General features: G+C 46.2%; 2 protein-coding genes across 3 annotated transcripts; both read right to left on the bottom strand.

The window, feature by feature from the left end:
• Positions 1-589: 589 nt before the first annotated feature.
• On the bottom strand, positions 590-4,258 carry Aldoc (aldolase, fructose-bisphosphate C). Its single transcript, XM_034507016.2, has 9 exons — positions 4,115-4,258; positions 2,808-2,931; positions 2,506-2,717; positions 2,357-2,411; positions 2,111-2,271; positions 1,912-1,995; positions 1,513-1,687; positions 1,195-1,394; positions 590-1,075 (listed from the first exon to the last, which is right to left on the bottom strand). Exons 2-9 carry the CDS (start codon positions 2,917-2,919, stop codon positions 983-985), a joined length of 1,092 nt encoding a protein of 363 aa, XP_034362907.1. The 5' UTR covers positions 2,920-2,931; positions 4,115-4,258; the 3' UTR covers positions 590-982.
• A 678-nt stretch (positions 4,259-4,936) lies between these two features.
• Positions 4,937-22,640, bottom strand: Spag5 (sperm associated antigen 5). Of its 2 annotated transcripts, none has more exons than XM_076936221.1 (24): positions 22,507-22,640; positions 22,198-22,323; positions 19,377-20,371; positions 19,100-19,277; positions 12,681-12,755; positions 12,445-12,534; positions 12,238-12,372; positions 11,944-12,063; positions 11,600-11,692; positions 11,399-11,512; positions 11,054-11,147; positions 10,743-10,890; positions 10,561-10,663; positions 10,221-10,354; positions 9,912-10,053; positions 7,412-7,523; positions 7,117-7,203; positions 6,738-6,858; positions 6,526-6,637; positions 6,071-6,151; positions 5,777-5,932; positions 5,622-5,696; positions 5,428-5,508; positions 4,937-5,245 (listed from the first exon to the last, which is right to left on the bottom strand). In XM_076936221.1, exons 1-24 carry the CDS (start codon positions 22,555-22,557, stop codon positions 5,174-5,176), a joined length of 3,495 nt encoding a protein of 1,164 aa, XP_076792336.1. In that variant the 5' UTR covers positions 22,558-22,640; the 3' UTR covers positions 4,937-5,173. The 2 variants fall into 2 exon arrangements, with proteins under 2 accessions (XP_076792336.1, XP_034363721.2); XM_034507830.2 differs by having other exon boundaries at positions 12,445-12,537.
• Positions 22,641-22,946: the final 306 nt, after the last annotated feature.

Genomic DNA, 22,946 nt, shown 5'->3' on the forward strand with positions numbered 1-22,946 from the left:
GTGTTACCCTACTTCTCACACTCTAGCCCAGTGGTGATCATTCACCACAAAGCCCTATCAGTTCCAACTTTGTTCAGACCCTCAGATGAATCCCTTCTCTACATGGAAGTGGGTCATAGCCCTTGGCAAACTCCTAAACACCCTACTTTGCTCTGCAGCCCAGAGTCTTGGAAGGTTTCCTTATTGGAAAAGGCGTAAGTGCACATTCTTCTGAGATGGGAGAGAACTGGCCCACTCTGATCCCTGCTTGTCCTCTTGATTCCCTGCTTCGAGCCTTGCACGAAATCTGTTTCAGGAGTTTCTCATAGTGCTGGAGCTACAGTCCAGTATCCTTTGATGTGTCAGTCCTTGGAAGACCTGTACCTCCCCTCACCCTCTTACAACTCCAGCTTTGGAAATCAGCAGGTAGGAGCCTGAGCTGGGGACAGTGAAGCAGGTGAACCCTTCCTCCACAAACTTGAAGCCCAGTAAAACTCAGATCTCACCTTTCTACCACCGTAGTCAGAGGGCTTCGAGATGGGATCAGTAAGAGATCACACACATGGAGATAGACTTTGGTGTGTGTGATAGACAGACAGACAGTGGCACATTGTGTTTTGCTCCCATTTATTTGCTATGTACTCAGAGCATGAGTCAGGGCCGGGGTTTACATCCCCGATCCCAAGAGAGAAGATCAGCAAGCGGAGCCCAAGGACAAACTACACCGTCAAGGGAAACTCTAAGGGATGGTGGAGACGGGGCAAAGGTCCACATGTTCTGTTCTGACTTCTACAAAGTTCCCCTGTCCTCACACGTGGGCGAGCCTCTCTACCCTCCCATCCTGTGGTCTCGGGTGCAGCGACGTGAGGCATGTGAGATGTGAGGTGACTTGGCACTGGATAAAGAATCTCTGTTCTGCACGGCTAGTTGGCCTTGGCTGTGACTATAGGCAAAATGGGGTGTGCATTGCTAGGCCAAGGGCTGTGGGTCGAGTAAGCATGCCTCAGTAGGCATGGTTGGCGACGTAGAGGGACTGTGCTGCTGCTCCACCATCTCCACTGCCTTCATATCTGCCCTGGGCTGCAAGCCCGTTCATCTGCAAAACGGAATGGGATTAGATGAGCAGACTGAGCCAGACCACAGATGTGAAACGCTGCCAGTTTGGGACCTCTGTGGTACACCTAACCCCTTCCCAGTCATCACCTAGCTCCCTACCTCTGCCCGCTTGATAAACTCCTCAGTAGCAGCCCCAGCATTATCCCTTTGTCCTCTCCAGGCATTGAGTGCAGATGCCTGCAGGGCACGCCCATAAGAGAAGGTGAGAGCCCAGGGCCGGGGAAGTGGGCAGCGATTGATGGCATTGAGGTTGAGTGATGCCTCCTCTTCACTCTGACCCCCAGACAGGAAAGTCACCCCTGGAGTAGAAGGAGAAGACAGACTGTCTGATCATTCTCTGTTTTGTCCAGGGTAAAGAATCCCAGTGTCACAGAAGAACCTGACATCAGACCTGAAGGGATAGGAGCAATTTAGTACCTGGGACAGCTGGGGGCACAGTACGACGCAGGGCAGTGACAGTTGCCATGGCAATCTCTTCTGGGCTATATTTGATGGGACAGGCATGGCCAGGGGTCACCATGTTAGGCTTGAGCAGAGTCCCTTCCAGGTATACATGATGATCACTCAGGGCCTTGTACACAGCAGCCAGGACCTGGGGAGCAGAGGAGACTTATGTGAGCTGGGACCACTGCCTAGTGCACTGTGCTCCCCATCCAGGGGTAGGTGGGTACAGGAAACCAAGGAAGCCATAGAGGCTTGTTCTCTGAAGCCTGTTTTGGAATCAGCAAAGATACATGCCTGGATCTTAGCAGGGATGGAGTATGGGCACCACTGCCAGGCTGTCCCGACCATGTTTGCATCCAGCTGTGGTCTTACCTTCTCTGTAACATACTGGCAACGTTTGAGGTCATGGTCTCCATCAGGCAGGATCTCAGGCTCCACAATAGGCACGATGCCATTCTGAAAGCAAGAGCAGGGTTAACTGGAAGAAGGAGAAGATAAGATGGGAGGAAGCTATGAAAGCTTCCATCAGGCCCCAGGGCACCCATCCAACCACCCAACCCCCAACACACACCTGCTGGCAGATGCTGGCATAGCGGGCCAGCACATTGGCATTCTCCAGTATGGCCAGTGCCGAGGGTGTGCGATCACTGATTTTCAGTACACAGCGCCATTTGGCAAAGTCAGCACCATCCTTCTTATACTGAGCACAGCGTTCCAAGAGCCCATCCAGCCCTGAAAACACAGTTCCAGCCTCACCACCCTGGCCCCATCCTGCCAGCATTGACATGTCCCACCCCTGTACCCACCCACCATGTACCTTGAGTGGTGGTTTCCCCATCAGTCCCAGCTAGAGGCACTACACCCTTGTCAACCTGCAAGGGATACATAAATAGAGGGCTGGCCTGTCACTCCTCTTATATACCAATTTCCACACCTAGCCCCCAGGCATGGCCAGGGATTATGTACCTTGATGCCTACGAGAATGCCCTTATCCTGGATGGTGCGGACAAAGGGGACACCATTGTCATCTTTCTGGTAGAGTGTCTCATGGAAGAAGATGACCCCCCCAATGCACTTTTTCACACGGTCATCAGCACTGAATAAGACCTGGCGGTACAGCCGGCGATTCTCCTCAGTGTTCTCCACCCCAATTTGGCTCAGCCTTTTGGCCATGCTGCCTAGAAGCAAGCAAAGGGGAGAGAGACTTGTTCTTTGGCTAGAACTCCCTGGTAACCTCTCCTCAACCCTGACCACAGGCTCCCACTTACCTACAGACTCATCTGCAGCCAGAATGCCCTTGCCTGGAGCCACGATCCGTAAAGCAATATCCGACAATTCCTTCTTCTGCTCAGCAGAAAGAGCTGGGTATGAGTGGGGCATGGTGACAGTTGTCTGGAATGGAGACAAGACATAAGCTCTAGACTCCAACTACCTTCTGCTTCCTCTCCTAACCAAACAGGCTTCCTAGCACAGGGCTGGGAACAGGAGAGCAGCCTTTGGCCTGGGGCCTGGGTATCAAAGTGGTATCAATCTCGTTGACAGCTAACAAGAGTTAGGGCTCCAGTTCCCACATCTCCTTTTGTTCCTGGTGGGCACACTTCCCAGCTGCAGGAGAGATGCAGCATGGGGGATGGGAGGTGGCAGCCCTGAAGCCACAGGTCTTCCTGGAAACTGCTGCCAGGTTGAGAATGCCAGCTCTTCTTTCATTGAATCTGGCCCCTTCTTGAGGTAAACAGAAAACCTGTTTTATTTTTTCCTGCTTCCCTTTTCTTTTCTTCAAAAGGGTCCCTAAAGGGGGGGGGGGGGATGACTTTTTTCCAACGATTTGTGAATGAGACATTTAATCTACAGCAAGTCTACTTCCCCAAGTCTAGTGGAAGGCAGGGGGTAAGTCAGAGAGTAACAGCCCCAGCCATACTGAAAACCTGACTGCCTATGCTACTGCCTACTCCCCTACCTATGCTGGAGATTCACCCCAGGGCTGCAAGTATGGTAGGAAAGAAGCTAGCTATATTTACATACATTAGAGGACAGGAAAGGGACATCACCAGATCATCTCTAGTACCCAGAAGCATTCCCTCAGATGCAAGAGGGGCACAGGAAATAGAGAGGCTTGGTTCCCCACAACTCAGACTCCTAGTAGGGATCCAGAGGCAAGGAATTAAGGCTGAGTGAGTGGATTATGGGAAAGAGGGAGAGATGCAGGAAAAGCGGGAAGGAGACCTGGGAGAGGTGAGACCACTAATGGTGATTCAGGCTAACCAATCCTGATGCTCTTCCTGAGCTGATACCCTAGACCAGGGGACAAGCCTAGAAGGACCAGAAATGGACATTTTAATGAGATTAAAATGCCCTGGGTAGGATACACCGACCCCAGTGAAAAAGTCCTGGAGGCAGAAGAAGACTTGGAACTGGAAAGGAGAACTAGGAGGAAGGAGAGTAGCGGGGGTTTTCCTGAGCCATTGGGTTTCAAATCCACAAAAAGCAGAGGAACTAGGGTCCCAGGGAGCAGGGCAAGGACAGCAGGGAAGACAAACGGGGGACTCGAGCATCTCCGTCTCACCCAGGACCTTACCTATACTCAGCCAGTCAGCGGCCAGAGCCACAGGCACAGCTCACTTTTGGTCTGATCAGCAACCGACAGTAGCTCAGTGCAAGCTGGAGTAAATAAGGCAGCAGCAGATGCCGCAGAGCTACGTGACTCCCTGGGGGCGTGACAGACACCTCCCATCCTGGACCGGCCCTCTCCCCAGGACTGGTCCAGGGTAAAGCCACGCCTTCAGAGGTGGAGTAGTGAGGTGGAGTGATTCCTCTGCCAAGGTCCCCAAGGTTGTTAGAGATGATGCCCCTCCCACATCATGGAACCCTGCCACCAGGACCCTAAAGGAAAGAGCTGGACTTGTGTTTGTCTCTACCACAATCAGTCTTTTGCTGTGAAAGGCATTATTCGGAATGTTGGGGATTAAGCCTGGTTTAAAGGAGACATCTAAACATCTGCAGGTGGAAGGTGGGACAGAGGCCCACCTAACAGGGTGCCCCACTTCAAGGCATGAAATAATGGAATTGAGTTTCTGTTCTCTGCCCCATATTTACCAGTGCCTACCCCCAACTCCGAGGGGGATGGGGAAAGTAAGTGAATGGAGTCTTTTCTGTTCCCCACAGGCAGTGATCCAGGGAACAGGCAGTCCATTGCCCATTTTTTTTTTTTTTTTTTTTTTTTTTTTTTTTTTTTTTTTTTTTGTGGAAGCAAGAGAATCAAGCAAAGAAAAGCAGTCAGTCCTGGTTTTAGCTGCAGCAGGAAGTGGTGGAGGGTGCCTAGGCTGGAGGGCTGATCTGCCTCCCTGATTTCACCTGCCCACTACTGCCCCCAAAATAAGATTCAGTGGCTTGGAAGGACTACATTAAATACACTTTATTTAAATAGCATAAATCATGGTCGGCTCTATGCCACTTGATTTTATTATTGGGATAAGGGATCCTGAAGGAAACTGGAGTGGAGTGGAATTCATCTTTCAGGTTTTTTGCTGTGTTGTCCATGTTAGGTTAGTCGCAAACTCCTGGGACTCGGCAGTCCTCCAGCTCCAGCAGCTGGAATTCCAGCGGCACACCACTGCGTTCCAGTATTTTCAGTTCCTTAGCTCAGAAATTCTAGCAATCCTTGTAACTCCTTGCAACTCTTCACTACCTCTGGGATAGACAACAGAGTCTGGGAAGAGACAGAAAACAGTTCTGAATATTAAGCCTGAAGCCAAAGCTCCTGGCCTGTGATGCCGGAGAAGAGAAAATGAAGTGACTATAAGAAGTCAGGCCTGGCTCCCAGCACAGGCTGAGAACCAGGTGTTCCTCAGCCCCTCCCGCGGCCAGGTCCCACCACCTCCCTCACTTTACCTCATAGATATGCTGCACTGTGTCATCGAGTTTCTTTAACTCTGTGTCAGAGCGCCGAAGATTCTCCTCCAGGATGTGCCTCTAAAATGCAAACAGGCTTCATAAACTAGCCTACACTTAAAAGAACGAAGCTAGAGAGGACAGAGGTAATGACAGGGTGCGTGCTCGTGGTGGAAGAACATAGAACCTCTTACATGGCTCAGATACTTGTCCATCAGTTGTTCCTTCTCAGTTTTCACCTCCAGGAACATAACCCTCAGCTTGTCCACCTATAAATATGTCCATATTAATAGGGGTACAGCCTGGGGTTCTCATTTTCTACACAGATCCTTTGTTAGCTCTGTGTTACCTCCTGTGAAAGAAACACTTTTTCCTGGATCCAGTTAGTAGTCATCAGCTGACAGCTGGGATCTAGCTGGCCTTCCAGGGCTTCCTGGAGCACTTTAGACTCTGTCTCTGTACGCCGAAGTAAACGTGTGAGCTGGGTCACCTCCTCTCTGAGATTCTGGGAACAAGAGCAGAGGTAACCCAACAGCTCTCGGGGGTAACAGAGATAACCCAACAATACTCAGAGGCTCTTTCTCTCCTTCCTCCATCAGATGGGAGAAGCAGAGATCCCGCTGTAACATCAAGAGGAACATACTATGAGCTGGCTACTCTTGTCTATCTGCCCCAGGATCTTCTCGTTCTGCTTCTGTATCACTTCCAGGAGCTCCTTCTCATTCTGTGACAAGAAGAAAGGACAGAAGCACTGAGGAAAGGCTAACTTTTTTCAGCCCTTGCCAGAAAGCAGGACAGAATGCTTGAGCCATGCTCAGCCCTGGAGACTAGTCCACTTTTTATTCAGGACCAAGTCAAGCATGGCACATCTTGGTTTCAGAACTCTGCTTCAGTTCTGGGCTTCTCTCCTGAGTCTGCATGGAGAAGACAAGTCAATCCATCACTAATTCTCAGATATGAAATGTCTGACCCCAAAAGGGCAAAACTAGGGCAGTAGTTGGAAACCCCCCACTACCTAGATTCCTAGAGAGTGGGTCCCAGTGGGCCAGCGGAGCTGCCCCAGTTCTTCATCGCCCCATTTTAAGGTCCCTCCTTCACCTTGTGGCGCAAGCACAAGGCCTGGTTCAGCTTCTCTATGTCTGCTTCCTTTGCCTTCTGGGCTTCCTGATGTTCTTCTTCTTGGGCCTGTAGTCTAGTGTGCAGTTCACAGCTATGGAGGGAAGAATCTGGCATCATTCCCATACTCTGCCCTTGGCATGTGTGCTGCCCACTCTCCTCACTCCTCATCATTAACACTGTACACCGCGCACATTTCCCTCTGCAGGACCCCGACAGCTTCCTCTTTAGACTCTTGCAGCAGGGAACACAGGCTCTTAAGCTCCTGTAACATAGTACTCATTTCTGCCAGGCTCTTCTCCAGGTCTGGGGTCTCTGAAAAACAAAGTTCCATACAGAGGCTCAGCCCTTCTCCTAGAAGGATGGGGTACACAACCACTGTTTCCACAACTTGATGTTCCCCACCCACAAGGTCTAACTATTCAGAACGTTACAAATCCCAAAAGACAGAAATAAAATGAGCCCAAGTAGAATTGAGGTTTTTAGAGCAAAGCACTTCTGAGTGCTTTTGTGTTTGCACATCACTACCAGGTCTTTGAGAAATGAGGGATGGTCCCTGGAGCCCATCCTAACCTGTTGGCTGACAGGATGCTGTTGAGGCCACTCGGGTGAACGCACTCTTAACACTTCCAAGCAACGGCACAGGAGCTGCTTCTGGCACTAAAGCAAAAACAAATCAGGTATATTCAGCCACACAGAAATCCAAGGCCAACCTGAACTACATGAGACCCTGCCTCTTAAATAAAAAACAAAAACAAAAAACACCACCACAGAAACGGGGTATGACAGACACGTCCAGCAGAGTGCATCTGTACCGGCTGAGATTAACAGCAGGGTTTCCCCTCCCTGAGATGGCACAGTCATTAACCTTCATCTACCACAGCTGTCGGGATCTGCTCTGAGATGCTGCTATCACCAGACAGAGGCTGCTCCTGGGTTGCAGCACAGCTTGTGCTGGGCAAAGTGATCTCTGATTCAGCCTAAAGACAAAGAAAAAAAAAAAATAATAATAATCAGCTGTTCAGCTGTACTTTAGAATGATTTCCTGAGCTCTGAAGTGTCCTTCCAGGGTGAGCGTCCATGATCTACCTTACGGTTCTCTCTCTAGCTTCCCATGAATGCTTTTCCCTGAAGATGCTTATGTGTGAACATGCCTCTCCCACTAAAACAGCAATAATTTTTTTTCTTTTTTCTTTTTTTTCTTTTCTTTTATTTTCTTTTTTTTTTTTTTTTTTTTTTTTTTTTGATTTTTCAAGACAGGGTTTCTCTGTGTAGCCCTGGCTGTCCTGGAACTCACTCTGTAGACCAGGCTGTCCTCCAACTCAGAAATCCACCTGCCTCTGCCTCCCAAGTGCTGGGATTAAAGGCATGCGCCACCACTGCCCAGCAACAACAATAATTTTAAAAAACCCACAAAACTCTTAAATGTTTTATCAACTACTATCCTTTCTCTTCTATTTAATGAGGAGGGAGGAAGAAAGGCAGGCCTATAATTCTTATCTCACTACCTAGGACTTGGCAGCCAAAATTCTTATCAGTAGTACACCACTGACATCTTTACTTTTTTTTTTTTTAAGCATTCTTTTAAAAAACAAAAACTCGTTTATTAGTATTTATTTATGTGTCTCTGTGCATTTGAGTGAAGACAGAGGGATGTCAGATGCCCTGAAGCTGGAGTTACAGGCAGTTGTAGATATCAAATGTGGATGCTGGGAAGTGAACTCAGGTCCTTTGCAAGAACAGTATGTGCTCTTAACCACTAAACCTTCTTTCCAGGCCTGGCATCCTTACTCTCAAGTACAACGTGTACTTTCCAGCTTTACTGTACTGCTTGATACTGATGATCGGGCACTTTGGGAAACTTTTCCTTCTGGATCATGACAACTCCTCATAGACAGGCCTTGGAGAAGTTTCTCTTCTCAACTCACAGGTCTTTCCTAACTCTCCAACCTCACATACTTGCTTGGGGTTCAGTCCTCCCTTTATTGTCTTCATCCTGAGTGCTTTGCTTCTAGAACTCTACAAAAACATTCACTTCAGACTATCATTTCCACTTGAATGACTCTTCAATCCCTTTCATCCAACTGGACTTTTTCCCAGTCTCAGGGCCCCAAGAAAAGGCTTATGAAAAAAAAAAAAAAAATCACAGAATGTTCCACATTAAAAGCTAGTGTGTATAAAGCTAAGTTTACCATTTTCTCTGTTTCACTCTCTCAAAAATCTGTTCCCAGTTCAGTATTTACTGTTCTACATCATAACAGACAGCAAATTGCAGCTTGCCAATGGCTTTTGCAATGTTTCAGGAGGGCTCATTCCCTTCAGTACTGTCAGTGGCTGCTCTTGAGCTGTCAGAGCTGAGTAAGTAGCTGAGACAAAGCCACATAGCCCACAACACTGAAACATTTGTGAATGTACCACTCTCCGACAGTCTGCCAGGCCCAGTCCTAGGTGCCAATGCCACTCTGCAGCAGTCTCATGACCCTCAGTCACTATGCTCAGCTACGTCTATGTCCTTCTCTTTCGATGTGTATCTCTGTGGTGGTATGCATCTACGTATGTGCATACATACATAGTGTCACACACTCACGTGTACACATACCTAAAGCTGAATCTTCTTGTTGTTATTATTTGAGACAGGGTTTTCTTCATAAGGCCCTGGCTGTATTGGAACTCACTTTGTAGACCAGACTGGCCTTGAACTCAGAGATCCACTTGCCTCTGCCTCCTGAGTACTAGGATTAAAGGTGTGCACCACCACCTGACTTGATGACAGGAATCTTTCTTTTCTTTTTTCTTTTTTTTTTCCCCCTTCAAGACAGGGTTTCTCTGTGTAGCCCCGGCTGTCCTGGAACTCACTCTGTAGACCAGGCTGGCCTCAAACTAGAAATCCAACCTGCCTCTGCCTCCCAAGTGCTGGGATTAAAGGCGTGCACCACCACTACCTGGCTACAAAATCTTAAAAAAAAAAATAAATAAATAAAAGTCTAAAGTTAGAGAGATGGCTCAGCAGTTAAGAGCACTGACAGCTCTTCCAGAGGTCCTGAGTTCAATTCCCAGCAACCACATGGTGGCTCACAACCATCTGTAAAGAGATCCAATTCCCCCTTCTGGTGTGTCTGAAGACAGTGTACTTATACATTAAATCAACCAATCAATCAATCCATCCATCCATCAATCAAGCTTCAAATATATATATATATTCTATGTAAGAAAAGATGCAACTGGGGAACTGGGGGTGGATATAAGGCTCAGTGACAGAGAGCTTGCCTGATATGTTTGAGGTTGAATTCAATTTTCAGAGCTAAAATTGAAAAAGGAAAAAAAAAAAAAAAGCCATAATGATATGGGAAGGAAAGCCAGTGCCCTACCTTGTTCTCCTTGAGTTTTGCCTGTAAGAAGAGGGTGAGACTCTGTAGCTGCTCAGCCAGTAGCCACAGCTCTTGAGAATGCTGGTGTGTCTTCTCCAGGGCCTGTTTCTCATGCTTTGCTTCAGTGCTGGCCAGCTCAGCCCTGAAATGCACAACGCCAAAGGTGAGCAAAGGTCAGGGATTTACTCTGAACACCTCTCCCCAGAAAGAGAGAGGCTTGATACTCCCATGGTTCTCTTCAGAGAAACTTTGGCTTCTGGACTTGTTAGTGGAAAAATCACTGTGGAGAGCAGAGAGCAGCACTCTTACCTCAGGCTCTCCACGGTGTCCCTGAGGGTCTCACACTGCAGGCTGCGCTCCCGTAGAACTTCTAGTGTGGCCTTCAACTGACTCTCAATCTGGCCCAGCTCCAAGTGAGCAACTTGACTCTCTTCATCTATAAACTGGAAAGATGGGAGAAGGAAGGAAGGAAGGAAGGAAGGAAGGAAGGAAGGGAGGGAGGAAGGGAGGGAGGGGAACTTTAAAGCCTAGGGGCAAAGGCTTTCTCCAGTCCAGTCTCAAATTTCACCTCAACCCCAGCAGGCAGGAGTCAGTCCAGAGGTTGACCCCTAGCCCAATGCCCTGTCCTGCTTCAAGCTGAGCTGCTCACCTCCACGGTCTCCCTCAGGTCCCGTATCTCCTGAGCCAACACAGCCCGCTGCCGCAGCAGTTCTGCCTTTGTGTGTTTCAGTTCCGTTTCTTCCTTTTGCCATCTGCCAAAGAGCACCTATTAGATCTCATTCGGACCTTTATGCTGAGTCTCTAGTGCCACGATAACCTGATGGAACTCACTGAGCAGCCTGTTCCTTGTTGCTCTGGGTAAGCTGATGCAGCAGTTCATCCTTCATGGCCAGGTCCTGGACACAATGGGAATGCTGACTCTGCAGTTCCTTTAGTTGGCTATCTGTGCTAGTCAGAATCTGCAGCTGAGCCGAGAGATCTAGATCAAAAGTATCCTCATGACATCATGGTGATCACTAAGCCAGGACCCCAAAAAAACATACAATTTTGTCCCACATCAAGTGTTTCACAGCACCTCCTTACTCTCCTGCCACACAGCAAGCAGGGCAATGGTTTATGCACCTGCACACATGCGCACACACCTGCAGTAAGGAGACTATTTTCCAACTTCAGTTGTTCTACTTGGCCTTTACAGTCCTCTAAATGGGCAGAGACTTGTTCCATTTCCTCCACAACCTAGAAAAGACAGGTTCCTCCCTGTAGTTCCTCCAGAGTTAAGAACCCTGGGACTCATTACAGCTTTTCCTGTGAACAACAGAGCAAACTTCCAGAGCAGCAACACTGCAGAAAATGGAGGTGATCCCAGGAACAAGTAGAGACCAGACAAGTTACTGAAGTAAAGACACTGAGATCAACTGGGCTCCCACAATCCTATAGCCAAGTAAGCTGGGAGAAAACGGGTCTAAGCAGCCCCGACTCCAAGTTACCTGCTTCTTTTCCTCAATCGCAGCATCACGTTCCTGAAGGGCCTGCCGGCTCTTGGCTGTGAGTTTCTTGGTAAGTCCTTGAGACCGCCTCAGCAAAGCTGCCCATGTTCCATACTACAAAAGTAATTGGCTCGGTAGAGCATACTCAAGGACAAGGAAACTGCCTCTAAGGGAGTGGTAGTGATGGCCTCAAATACTCACATCCAGTTGGATTGATGTCCAATCCTGCTGCAAGGCAGAAGTCAGACTCACTGTCTGCTGAGCCAGCTCCTCTTGCTCTGTGTGAAGCCCTATCTGGAAGGCAGAGGTTATGGAGGCAGCTAAGTGGGAGTATGTGACCATCTTTTCAGAGTCATCATGGGCCCCAAGAACAAAAGTGCCCTTAACCTAGCAGTTGAGCTGGGAGTGGTGGCACATACCTTTAATCCCAATGCTGAGGAGGCAAAAATAGGCAGGTCTCTATGAGTTCAATGCCAGCCTGGTCTACATAGCAACTTCTCAACTATATAGTAAGATCCTATCTCAGAAAAAGAAAACACATTTACCAGTTGAGTCTGTGCCTCCTCTAGAAGGCCTCTGAATTCCTGCATAGATGTAAAACCCTGTTCCAGTTGGCTGATGCGCTGGCTGGCATGTGCACGGAAAGCCTCCAGTACTGCCTCTGCCTGTTTATGGAAAAGGTTGCAAGGACAGTGTGTGTGTAACAGAAGAAATGGCACAGAAGGCCATAAGTATTGAGATCTCAGCAGCTCTTAATTCCCCAAGGCACCTCAAGTCATTCCTATAGAACCTTGAGGTGGAGTCCTTCTACATCCACAGACAGTTGCTGGCCACCTTACCGCATCCTTGTCTTTAAGGGCCATTTCTTCTCTGTGCCTTGCCTCCTCCCATTCTGTTTTGAGACTCTGGAGTTTTGCCCTCAATTTCTTCAGTACACGAGAACAGGAGGAAACCAGGGTTTCTGCACGTTGAGACTACAGGAAAAGAAGGAGATGCTATGGCATGTGCCTTCCCCCTGACCCACAGTCACACTTCACAATGCTTACCTCCCGACTCACTGTCACTCTGTCTTCTTTCACGTGTGTCAGGGACAGGTGAAGCAAGGACATCAGGTCTCTAGAGACTAGCCCCCATGACTGCTGTAGAGGGAAAGGCAGCAAGGCTAGACCAAATACTCAGTAAAGGAAATGACCAATGAGATGTTGCTGATAACAACCCAGGATCTTCCAATTCTTATCTTCACAGGGCCCCTGACATCAGTTTAAGTTCAAGCAATACCTACCATGACGTTCCTGGCTTGCAGTAGAGCCTGTCTAATCTCCTTGCTGTCCTGAAGATGTTTAGGTGTCTTAGTGACCTAGCCAAAAAAAATAATGACTTTTTAGATGGATCACATACAGCAGCAGCCTCTAATGTACCTTCATGCCCATGAGCTGCAAGAACAGTTCATATGAGATGGAAAAGTTAGCTCATAATCAGATGAAGTCAATCGAGAAAGAAAACTTAGAGGGGGCTGGATACTTAGTAAAATGCTTGCCTTACAAACATGAGGACCCATGTTTGGCTACTCAGAACCCATGTACATAGCTGGGTTCAGGTCAAGAGAGATGGCTCAGTGGTTGACAGCACTGGTTGCCTTCCACAAGACACAAAGTCAGTCCCTTGGACTGTATTTGGCACTAGCACTGAAGTCAGGTGGCTCACAACTGCCTGTAACTCCAGTTCTGGGTGATCAAACACTCTCTTCTGGCCTCTGCAGTCACTTGTATACATATGGTGTCCACACATACACATATACATAAAATAAATTTTGGGGTGGAGGGGTCGAGACAGGGTTTCTCAGTGTAGCCATAGCTATCCTGGAAACCAGACTGGCCTCAAACTCAGAGATTCATCTGTCTCTGCCTCCCAAGTGCTTGGGATTAAGACTTCAAAAAAAAAAAAAAAAAAAAGTTGGATGCAGCCAGGCATGGTGACAGGACACTCCTTTAATCCTCTTCTGGCTCCTCAGGCACCAGCCACAGAAGTGTTAGGCTCATAGACATATATGCAGGCAAAAACCCCATACACATTAATTAAATAAATTAATGAATAAATAAATAATTACACCATTACAAGCTCATGAACACCATGTCAGCTTTTTAACCCATCTCCTGGGAATCAAACTTAGGTCTTCAAACCTGCTCGCCATGCACTTTACCAACTGATTCTAACTTCCCCTACTCCCCCCAATTCCCACCCCCGTCCATCTTTTCTCCTTGCAATGCTGGAATATGAACTTTGAACCTCATCTATACTAGGCCCTTAACCACTGAGCTATCTCCAACCCCTATTTTCTAACTTTAGCACTTTAGCTATCTGCTTAAATTTAGTAAAAGGAAGCTAATCCTAGGGAGACTGAGGCACCATGGTCATGAGTTTGACGCTACTTGGGTTACAAAGCAACTGTGTTCCAAAGAGTAGTTTTCTTTTTCTTTTTGTTTTTTTGAGACAGGGTTTTCCCGTGTAGACCAGGCTGTCCTGAAACTCTCTCTGTAGCCCAGGTTGGCCCCTGCCTCCAATAGGGAGCTTTCATTGCCTCTGAGGTTACTGCGGAGGTTCGCAGTGCTGAGTCACTGAGCAGTGGCACTGGCACTCAGCCTTCAGGAGGCAGTCCATCATCCTCAGGGTTCCTATGGCAGTGCATGCAAAGGCACAAGTGCTGGGCAGGGCCACACACACTGCTCAGAGCTGGGCAGTCAGGCAGATGATGAGATTAATGTGAAGAGGCAGCCAAGTGTCAAAGACATGCATGGTGATGGCAAATGGCTGAAGGGATGTCATTGCCTTTCTCTGGTTCTGCTTCAGTGGCCTCCCAAAGGACCTGGCAGTTTCAGAGAAAAAGGGAAGAAGACAGATCTGGGGACATGAAATTAGGCCAAGGACAAGAAAAAAAGATACAAAGAAGTTTCAAGAGAGAGAAAAACTGGTCAGCTTGAGAAACAAGGAGCCTGTGATTTCCAGATTAAGGGGAAAGTAAAGTTACATTGGTAGTATCTGCAAGTCAAGAGAGGGTTTGAGGCACTATCCCTTCCAACACTCACTGCAGTCACTATAGCGACATCCTTTCCCCAACACCATTCTCTCTCTTCTATGTCTGTGATGCCACTGTGTGAGGCCTCACAACAGTGCTCTTTATCCCTATTTTACAACACATAACAAAATAAAAGAAAGGCTCTTACGTAGCTCAGGCTGCTGGCCCTTAGCTCAAATGTAGCTGAGGTAGGCCTTGAACTCCTGTCTTCCTACTCGTCCCAAGTACTGGGATTACAAGCCCTGCTAGAACACTGGTCCTAAAATTACTTTCCTCTCATGCAAGGGTTGCTTCTCGATGCTGTGCCTTTCCTGCCACCATTACATGGCCTAATGATCCTGGGCATCAGTCAACTCTATTGTACAAATGTCCTACACATCAATATAAAAAACTGCAAATAGAGTTCTGTGTCACAAGCACTTAGATTGCATTAGGAAGAAAAAATAGGCTTGAAATAAATTAATGATCAAAGAAAAACATTCATTCTAGGTCAAGTCCAAGAATGAGGCCACAGGCGTACACCAAGATAAAGCAAGGCCATATGAAACTGTTGCTTTGAACTTATAATGAACTTAGAGAATAAAACAGCTTTGAACTTACTATCAACTTTCTGCTATAACTCCTTTTTTTTGGTTTTTGTTTTGTTTCAGTTTTTTGTTTTGTTTTGTTTTTTTTCCGAGACAGGGTTTCTCTGTATAGCCCTGGCTGTCCTGGAACTCACTCTGTAGACCAGGCTGGCCTTGAACTCAGAAATCCGCCTGCCTCTACCTCCCAAGTGCTGGGACTAAAGGCATGCGCCACCACTGCCCGGCTTATAACTCCCTTTTGTATAACATTTTATCTATGAGATAGTTTCATAAAGAACTTTTGTCTAAGAAGCTATAAAAAGGAAGTGGTGAGAGGGGACTGGAGAGATGGCTCAGTGGTTAAGAGCACTGACTGCTCTTCCAGAGGTCCTGAGTTCAATTCCCAGCAAACACATATATAGATGGCTCACAACCATCTGTAATGGGATCCGGTGCCCTCTTCTGGTGTCTGAAGACAGTGACAGTACACTCACATACATAAAATAAATAAATAAATCTTTAAAACAACAACAACAAAAACCAAAAAGGCTGAGAGAAAAAAAATCAAGTGTGGCTCTTGGAGCTCTGCTCCATCCACCAAATGTGTATGTATGATATATGTCTGTCTATATGTATGTGTTTACATTTGTGAAATTGATGAAACAGGTGAACAGGCCTGCCCGAGTGTATGTGTATACATGACTTTTTATCCTTTACTTTCTTGCTGGCATCTTTTTGTAAAACTTTTTTTGTTTATTTATTTATTTTACATATCATTGTGCTGCTGCATGTACACCTGCATTCCAGAAGAGGGCATCAGATCCCTTTATAGATGGTTGTGTGCCACCATGTGGGTGCTAGGAATTAAACTCAGGACCTCTGGAGCTACCTCTCCAGCCCTCTCTCCAGCCTCATAAGAGTTAAAAGATAAAAGAGTTCAGAGTTTCTGGTGTGTATTAGGAAGAGGGGAGGGTAGTTAAATTTCTTTTTCTAATCCCCAAGTGCTGTCAGCAGGAGTTCATTGCCAGAAGCATCAACTCTGGTCCCAGGAAAGTAAGAGGGCCAAACTACCAGGAGCTCCTGGCTTTTGGCCCCTCTAACACCACACTTCACTACCTTCCTCAGTTTACCCATGAATGTCAAAGCTGGATTTTGACACATATCCTCACTCTAGACAGGCTGTCTTCAAACTCATAGAAGTCTGCCTGCCTCTGCCTCTCAAGTGCTGGGACTAAAGATGTGCACCACCATGCCTGGCTTTTGTTTTTGTTTTTTGGTTGTTGTTTAATTCATGTAGAAAGCAATGAGTTTCATTATGACATTTAAAAATATTTTTGTTTTTAGATGTACTCTGTATATGTGTATGAGTATTTCAGTGCAGCCGTGTCATGTGGCGCTCTTAAGTGCTGAGCATCTCTGCAGCTCCCAGCACTGCCGCGCACTCTCGTGTCTCCCTGACCTCCTCTCCTCTCTCTAACCTCCTTCCCCCTTTCAGGTCACATGTAGACCATTATCTTGGTTTTTTGTTTTGTTTTTTTTTTTCTCTCCCCTTATTCATTTTCCCTTTTCATAGTCCCCTCTCTAGTTTAATCACACACACACACACACACACACACACACACACACACATATCCAGGGTCTGCAGAAAAGAAAAAGAAGGCATTATTTATCTTTCTGGATATGGCTTATTTCAGGATAATCATTTCTGGTCTCATGTATTTTCTTGCAATAGTATTCTAATTTTGATCCTAATTCTAATTCTAATTCTAAACACATCCAGTGGAAATTTATTGGGAGTCTCCTACAAAGGAACACATGAGGCTTCTCTCCTGAATGCAGAGATTACTGTAATTCCCATAATACAACATGATCCAGCAAAAATTCATAACTGTTTTCCATTCTAACAACACTAAAATCCTTTTGCTAAATAACAGAATAACAGAATAACCTGGTCTTGGGTGCAAGACCAGGACCTCCTTTGGGAACATCTGCCAAAAATCTTAGTGAACTTTCATCATTAATGTGTAATGACTGGCAAGATGGTCAAGCAATTCTGTCAACTCTAGTTCTATCCTCAGAACTGACAATGAAGAGAACCAACTCCCAAAAGATGGCCTCTAGTCTCCAGGTGCTATGTGTGGCACTTTCTTTTTCTCTCTCTCATACTTATATACATACATACATACATACATACATACTTACATACACACACACACAACTAGCACATGCACACACAAAAACCCAGCTTATTTAGCTGGACATGATAACATAAGCTTGTATGTATCTCAGCATCTAGGAGACTGGATCACCATAAGTTTGACACCAGTCTGGGTTACACAGTGAAACCTTGCCTTAAAGACACCAAAAGAAAGAGTTTGTTGGTTTTTGTGGTACATGCTTTTAATCCAGAGAACTCAGGAAGCAGAGGAAAGTAGATCTCTGTGAGTTCTAGGCCAGCCACCAGGGCTACATGATAGATTCTGTCTCAAAAAACTAAAAAGGCAAAACAAAAAGTTTATTAATTCAGCTGGGCATAATGGCTCATATCTACAGTCCTAATCCTAGCATTTTGAGAAGCAGAGGCCAGAGGATGACTAAAAGTTCAAAACTGGCCAGAATTACAGTGAGATACCTCAGGCTAAGAGTGACCCTGTCTCAAAAAAAATAAATAAATAAATAAAAATAAAAAAAAAAAAAATAAAAATAAACAGAAGTTTAATGATCCACTTATATGGCCTTACTTAATCACTTCAGTCATTTGCTTTCTTGGTACATGTGCAAAGATTTTCCTTTTCCTTGACTGGCTTGTAAAATTTGGAATGGGGCCAAGCAGTGGTGGTACACGAATGCCTTTAATCCCAGCACACTGGAGGCAGAGGCAGGTGGATCTCTGTGAGTCTGAGGCCAGCCTGGTCTACAGAGTGAGTTCCAGGACAGCCAGGGCTACACAGAGAAACCCTGTGTTGAATAACTAAAAATAAATAATTGGAACGGGAGGGAAGTTAAGTATGCTCTTCCTTAGTCAAAAGGGACTGGGAACTGGCAATGGAGAAATAGGGAAGAAAATAATTAGTAAATAAAATATCTGCAAGACAATGACTTAGAAAATGATTCTTGGGGCTGAAGTCAGTGGTTAAGAACAATGACTTGCTCTTCCAGAGGTCCTGAGTTCAATTCCCAGCAACCACATGGAAGCTCACACCATCTGTAATGAGATCCTGTGTCCTCTTCTGGTGTGTCTGAAGACAGCTACAATGTACTCATACATAAAATAAATAAATAAATCTAAAAAAAAAAAAGAAGAAGAAAATTTAAAATTTTTAAATTTAAAACTTCCCTGCCTTGGGCTAAAGATACTGCTCTGGATATGCCTAGCACACAGAGGTTCTGGGTTCAATTCTGAGCACTAGAGAAGTGGAAAAACTCTGCTTACTTGCCTTGGACAGTCTGGATGGATATACTCAGTCCAGTAAATGCCAAGCGGTTTAAGACCTGTCCAGATCTTCAGTTTTTTCTCTTTTTTTCCTGTGCAGCCATGGTTGTCCTGAAACTTACTCTGTAGATCAGGCTGGTCTCAGAAATCCACCTGCCCCTGTCTCCTGAGTGCCAGAATTAAAAGTGTGCACAATCAGCCGGGCGGTGGTGACGCACGCCTTTAATTCCAGCACTTGGGAGGCAGAGGCAGGCGGATTTCTGAGTTCAAGGCCAACCTGGTCTACAGAGTGAGTTCCAGGACAGCCAGGGCTACACAGAGAAACCCTGTCTCGAAAAAAAACAAAAAAACAAAACAAAACAAAAAAACAAAACAAAAAACAAAAAAAAAAAGTGTGCACAATCATTGGCCTTGAATTTGAGGTCATCCTACCTCAGCTTCCGGAGTGCTAGGGTGGCATGTACCACCATATTTGCCTCAAACTCTCCGCTTCTACAAGTATTCTATGACTAAGTCTGAGACTAAGGCATCCTCGTTTCCCTCTGGCAGCTTCTCAGCTTAGTTTCTGAGGCAGAGGTGAGGCAGAGGGTCCATTGGGATCCTCCAAGTTCTATGAAGAAGCTTCTTACCCCACAAGAAGAGCTGTCAGTCTGTGTGCTACTGTCTTGAGCTTCCTGGTGAGGGACGGTCAGCTGGCTCTTCCAGGCTTGTAGCTGGTGGGAAAGAACTTCCAGCAAGACAAGGGCGTTCAGCAGGTTCTCTTCCAAGTCATGTCGGGACAAGGAAGCCAGATCTGGGGGACGGCAGCTACCACAAGAAAAGAAAAGACAACAGGAAGGGGAAGAGATTCAAGTGGCAGGTGCAGAATATTGGCGCTCCAGAGGCACAACCTTAGAGGTCACTTACCCCAAGAGGAGACGCTCTGTCTCTGAAGCACTATCCTTGGTGCCTACTTCCAGTGGCGCTGGAGGAGTAAAGGAAGTTCCCACAGAACAAGTGGAGAGGGGTGAACTGCCAACAGCAGCATCCTGAAGTACAGAAGGAAAGGATAAACTCTGGCGGAGATTTTGCAGCATGACTGATGTATTCCCACATTTTTCTAGCCAGGCCAATGGGGACATCCAAGTCTCTGACTCTAAGCCAGGAATCCTACTGGCATCTTCTATTGTTGGGCCTGGAGCTTCCTGGGGTCCCATTTCTACTAGACTTGATGGCAGGTATAAGGATGAAATATCTTCTGCATTTGCAGCAGGTGCTTGATCTCCCAAGTCAGCCTCGTCAGGGAATGTGGGAAAGCTCTTTTCCATTTCCTGTATAACTCTATTCTCTACAGTTTCCTCCCCTGGATCCACGTGATCGACAGAGAAATCTTTGGTCAAGACAGCTGAAGGAGAAAGACGAGCCATAGAGAAATTCAAGACATTTTCAGAAGGAACTAAGTCCTCAGGTGCAGCTTCAGTGTCACTGTGTCGTAATGGAGGGTCCTCAGATGGAGGTTGCTCAGGACTAATAGCAACAATCTCTGTTAAGTTGTCTTCCACACAAGGTGCCACCTCCTTTTCCACCAGATCTTCTAGCCCCAAAGACTCATTTAGAGAGCTTTTATTTCTCTCTGTTGTGGTATCTGAGTGAGCCTGGAGCATCAGATCTTGCTGCTGCCCTAATGAAAAGGGTAAAAGCACCATGGTCTTCATTATACTATCATCTATGGGTTCCATTACAAAGTCATCCATTGTTTCTATTGCTTTCTCCAAAGTATTGAAAGGAGAGTTGCTTTCAGGAGTTGGATCTGATTCATGCTGACAAGCTTCTATGTACTTTGAAGGATGGCTGAACTGTTCTGAAAGGAGGTTGTTCTCAGTATTGATAAAATCCACTGGAGATGAGTTGTTGCAGCTTTCCTGCCAAAAGAAACAAAATAGTTGACTAAGGCAGTCCAGCTCAGCCCTCAACATATAATTGGGAGTTTGTTGTAATATCCAAACTCAGAAAAACCAGAGTCCTCATTATCTCTTCTGAGGTAAGAAGTTAACTAATCCTTGCTGGTTACTACACAGAACTACTAGTAGGGAAAGAAAGATAGAAAACCATTTTGGATCCTTATGCATCCCATACATATAGGGGATGCAGCCCATAGTATAAACAGACAAAGCAAATCTATGCCAACAGAGATTTTAGCTTCAATATGACCTTGCCATGTATTTTTCTAATTCCAACCAACATCTTAAAAGATATGATAGGAGAGACTGAATAGAGGATGGGGAATGTTTTAAGTGCTCTCAGAATCTAGAGTTACACCAGGGTAACTCAGGGATTGCTCAGGGATGCCACTTGCTGGTGGCACACACCTTTAATCACAGCACTCAAGAAGCAGAGGCAGGTGCATCTCTGAGCCTGGTCTACAGAGTGAGTTCTGGGGCAGCCGAGTCTACACTGAGAAACCCTGTCTCAAAAAACAAAAACCAAACAAACAAAAATCTTGAGTTACTAAAGACAGAATAGATAAAGTTAATGAAATAGGATTTCGGGTATAGCCTAGTAGTAGCGTCTGTCTAGCAATCACAAAGACCTAGGTTTAATATCCAGCACCACAAAATAAAATAACAAAATCATGGTCAAAGAAAAAAAAGCTAACTTTCATATTTTGAAAGAATGGTAGGCTTCATGGTTCTCCCCACAAGAACATTGACGATTTCTTCAAGACAATTTCCCAAGTAATTTCTAAAAAACCCAGGGGGTCAACCTCCTCTCTTGACAATTTTTTTTTTTTTTTTTTTGGCTTTTTTTTTTTTTTTTTTTTTTTTCTTTTTTCTTTCTTTCTTTTTTTTTTTTTTTTTTTTTTTTTTTTTGGTTTTTTCGAGACAGGGTTTCTCTGTGTAGTCCTGGTTGTCCTGGAACTCACTTTGTAGACCAGGCTGGCCTCGAACTCAGAAATCTGCCTGCTGGGGTTAAAGGCGTGCGCCACCACTGGCCAGACAACAAGTTTTACAATAGCAGTTTGTACTTTTTCTTTTAAGCCTGTTGACAATTAAAAAAAAAAAAAAAAAAAAAAAAACTAAAACATTTTTTTTAAAACTAACTCTAAAAGTATTAAAGAAGCTGGGTGGTGGTAGTGGTGGCTCCCACCTTTGATCTCAGCACTGGGAGGCAGAGGCAGGCAGATCTTTGAGTTCCAGGTCAGCCTGGTCTACAGAGAGTTCCAGGACAGCCAGAGATACACAAAGAAACCCTGTCTCAAAACAAAACAAAACAACAACAAAACAAAAACAAAAAAAACAACAACGACGATAACAATAGAAAACATTCTAACTAAAAACGTACATCTCAATATAGACAATTCTGCAAGGTAATATAGTTTAAAGTACAGGATACAGGAAAATTCTAACCCCCATAGGATAGAGGGACATGGTCTCACTTTTGGAGACAGATCTCTCCATAAATGTGTCAGTGTAAGTATTTCTCAGGAATTTGGTAAAGGTCAAAAACAAAAAAAGAAGTAAAGAAAAAAAAAACAAAAAAACGAACCCAGCTAAATAGAAGTGTGGGTTCTCAGTGGATTCGTTTTACCACCCTAGGGCACCTCTCTGTTGGCCTGAATAGCTGTAAATGGATGTCACGGAAGTAGAAGACTTCATTATCGTTATTAATTACGTTCCAGCCTTGACCCTCTGTTCCTCTGAGCATCTGAGCCTGGGCAAACAGCCCAGTTGTGAAGCTAAAATCTCACCTTCAGCTGCAGCCTACGTAGGTATGGGGTCAGCGAGGAGAACATAGAGGGACCTTTCCCTGAATCGGCGAGGGCCTCGGGCTGTAGTCTAAGCTCTCGGAGAGGAGTTCTCATAGCTGGTTTCCCCTGAGAGAGAAAGCGAATGTGAGGAAAACTGGGCTCAGAATCTGGGAGTGTTTTCCCACAACCGCTAGGCCGGGGCCAACAATGCCTCCCACCGCCCCACTTCGTTGGGAGCCTACTTCCCCAGCTTCGGCACCGCCCCGCCCCATCCAGGTAGCGCCCTGTTCACGGGAGTTCTCTCCTCACCGTTTGGGGCGAAGGCGACAAGCCGAGATTCAGTGTTTTCACCCTCCACATCTTCAATTCGATCACTTTATCTGACCAAGTTGAAATCGCCACATTCACCCGCCACCTCTATTTGAACCCAATACGCGCTTCCGGATTGGCTGCGCGGTCGCGGTACGTATGGTGGGCGGGACCTGCTTGCGTCACGCCCCCACGGGCCGCGGGGCGCTCAGCCTAACGCTATCGCTTGAGCATTGGGTAGGCTGGTGTGTGTCCTCCTGTCGTGGACTCTGGGCTGCTGAAGGAAGGGTCGAGGAGTCTTGTTTCAGTGGCTCCGTTCCCCCGGTTACCGAGTGAGCCGCACTTCACTCAGGGTTGGGCTGTCCAGGTGTAGGTGCCAGTTTCATAACGGCCTGAGGGAGTTCCTAAGTGCCCAACTTCGGCATTCAGGTAAACGCCTC

The sequence above is a fragment of the Arvicanthis niloticus genome, chromosome 6 (assembly GCF_011762505.2).
Source record: "Arvicanthis niloticus isolate mArvNil1 chromosome 6, mArvNil1.pat.X, whole genome shotgun sequence".
NCBI lineage: Eukaryota > Metazoa > Chordata > Mammalia > Rodentia > Muridae > Arvicanthis > Arvicanthis niloticus.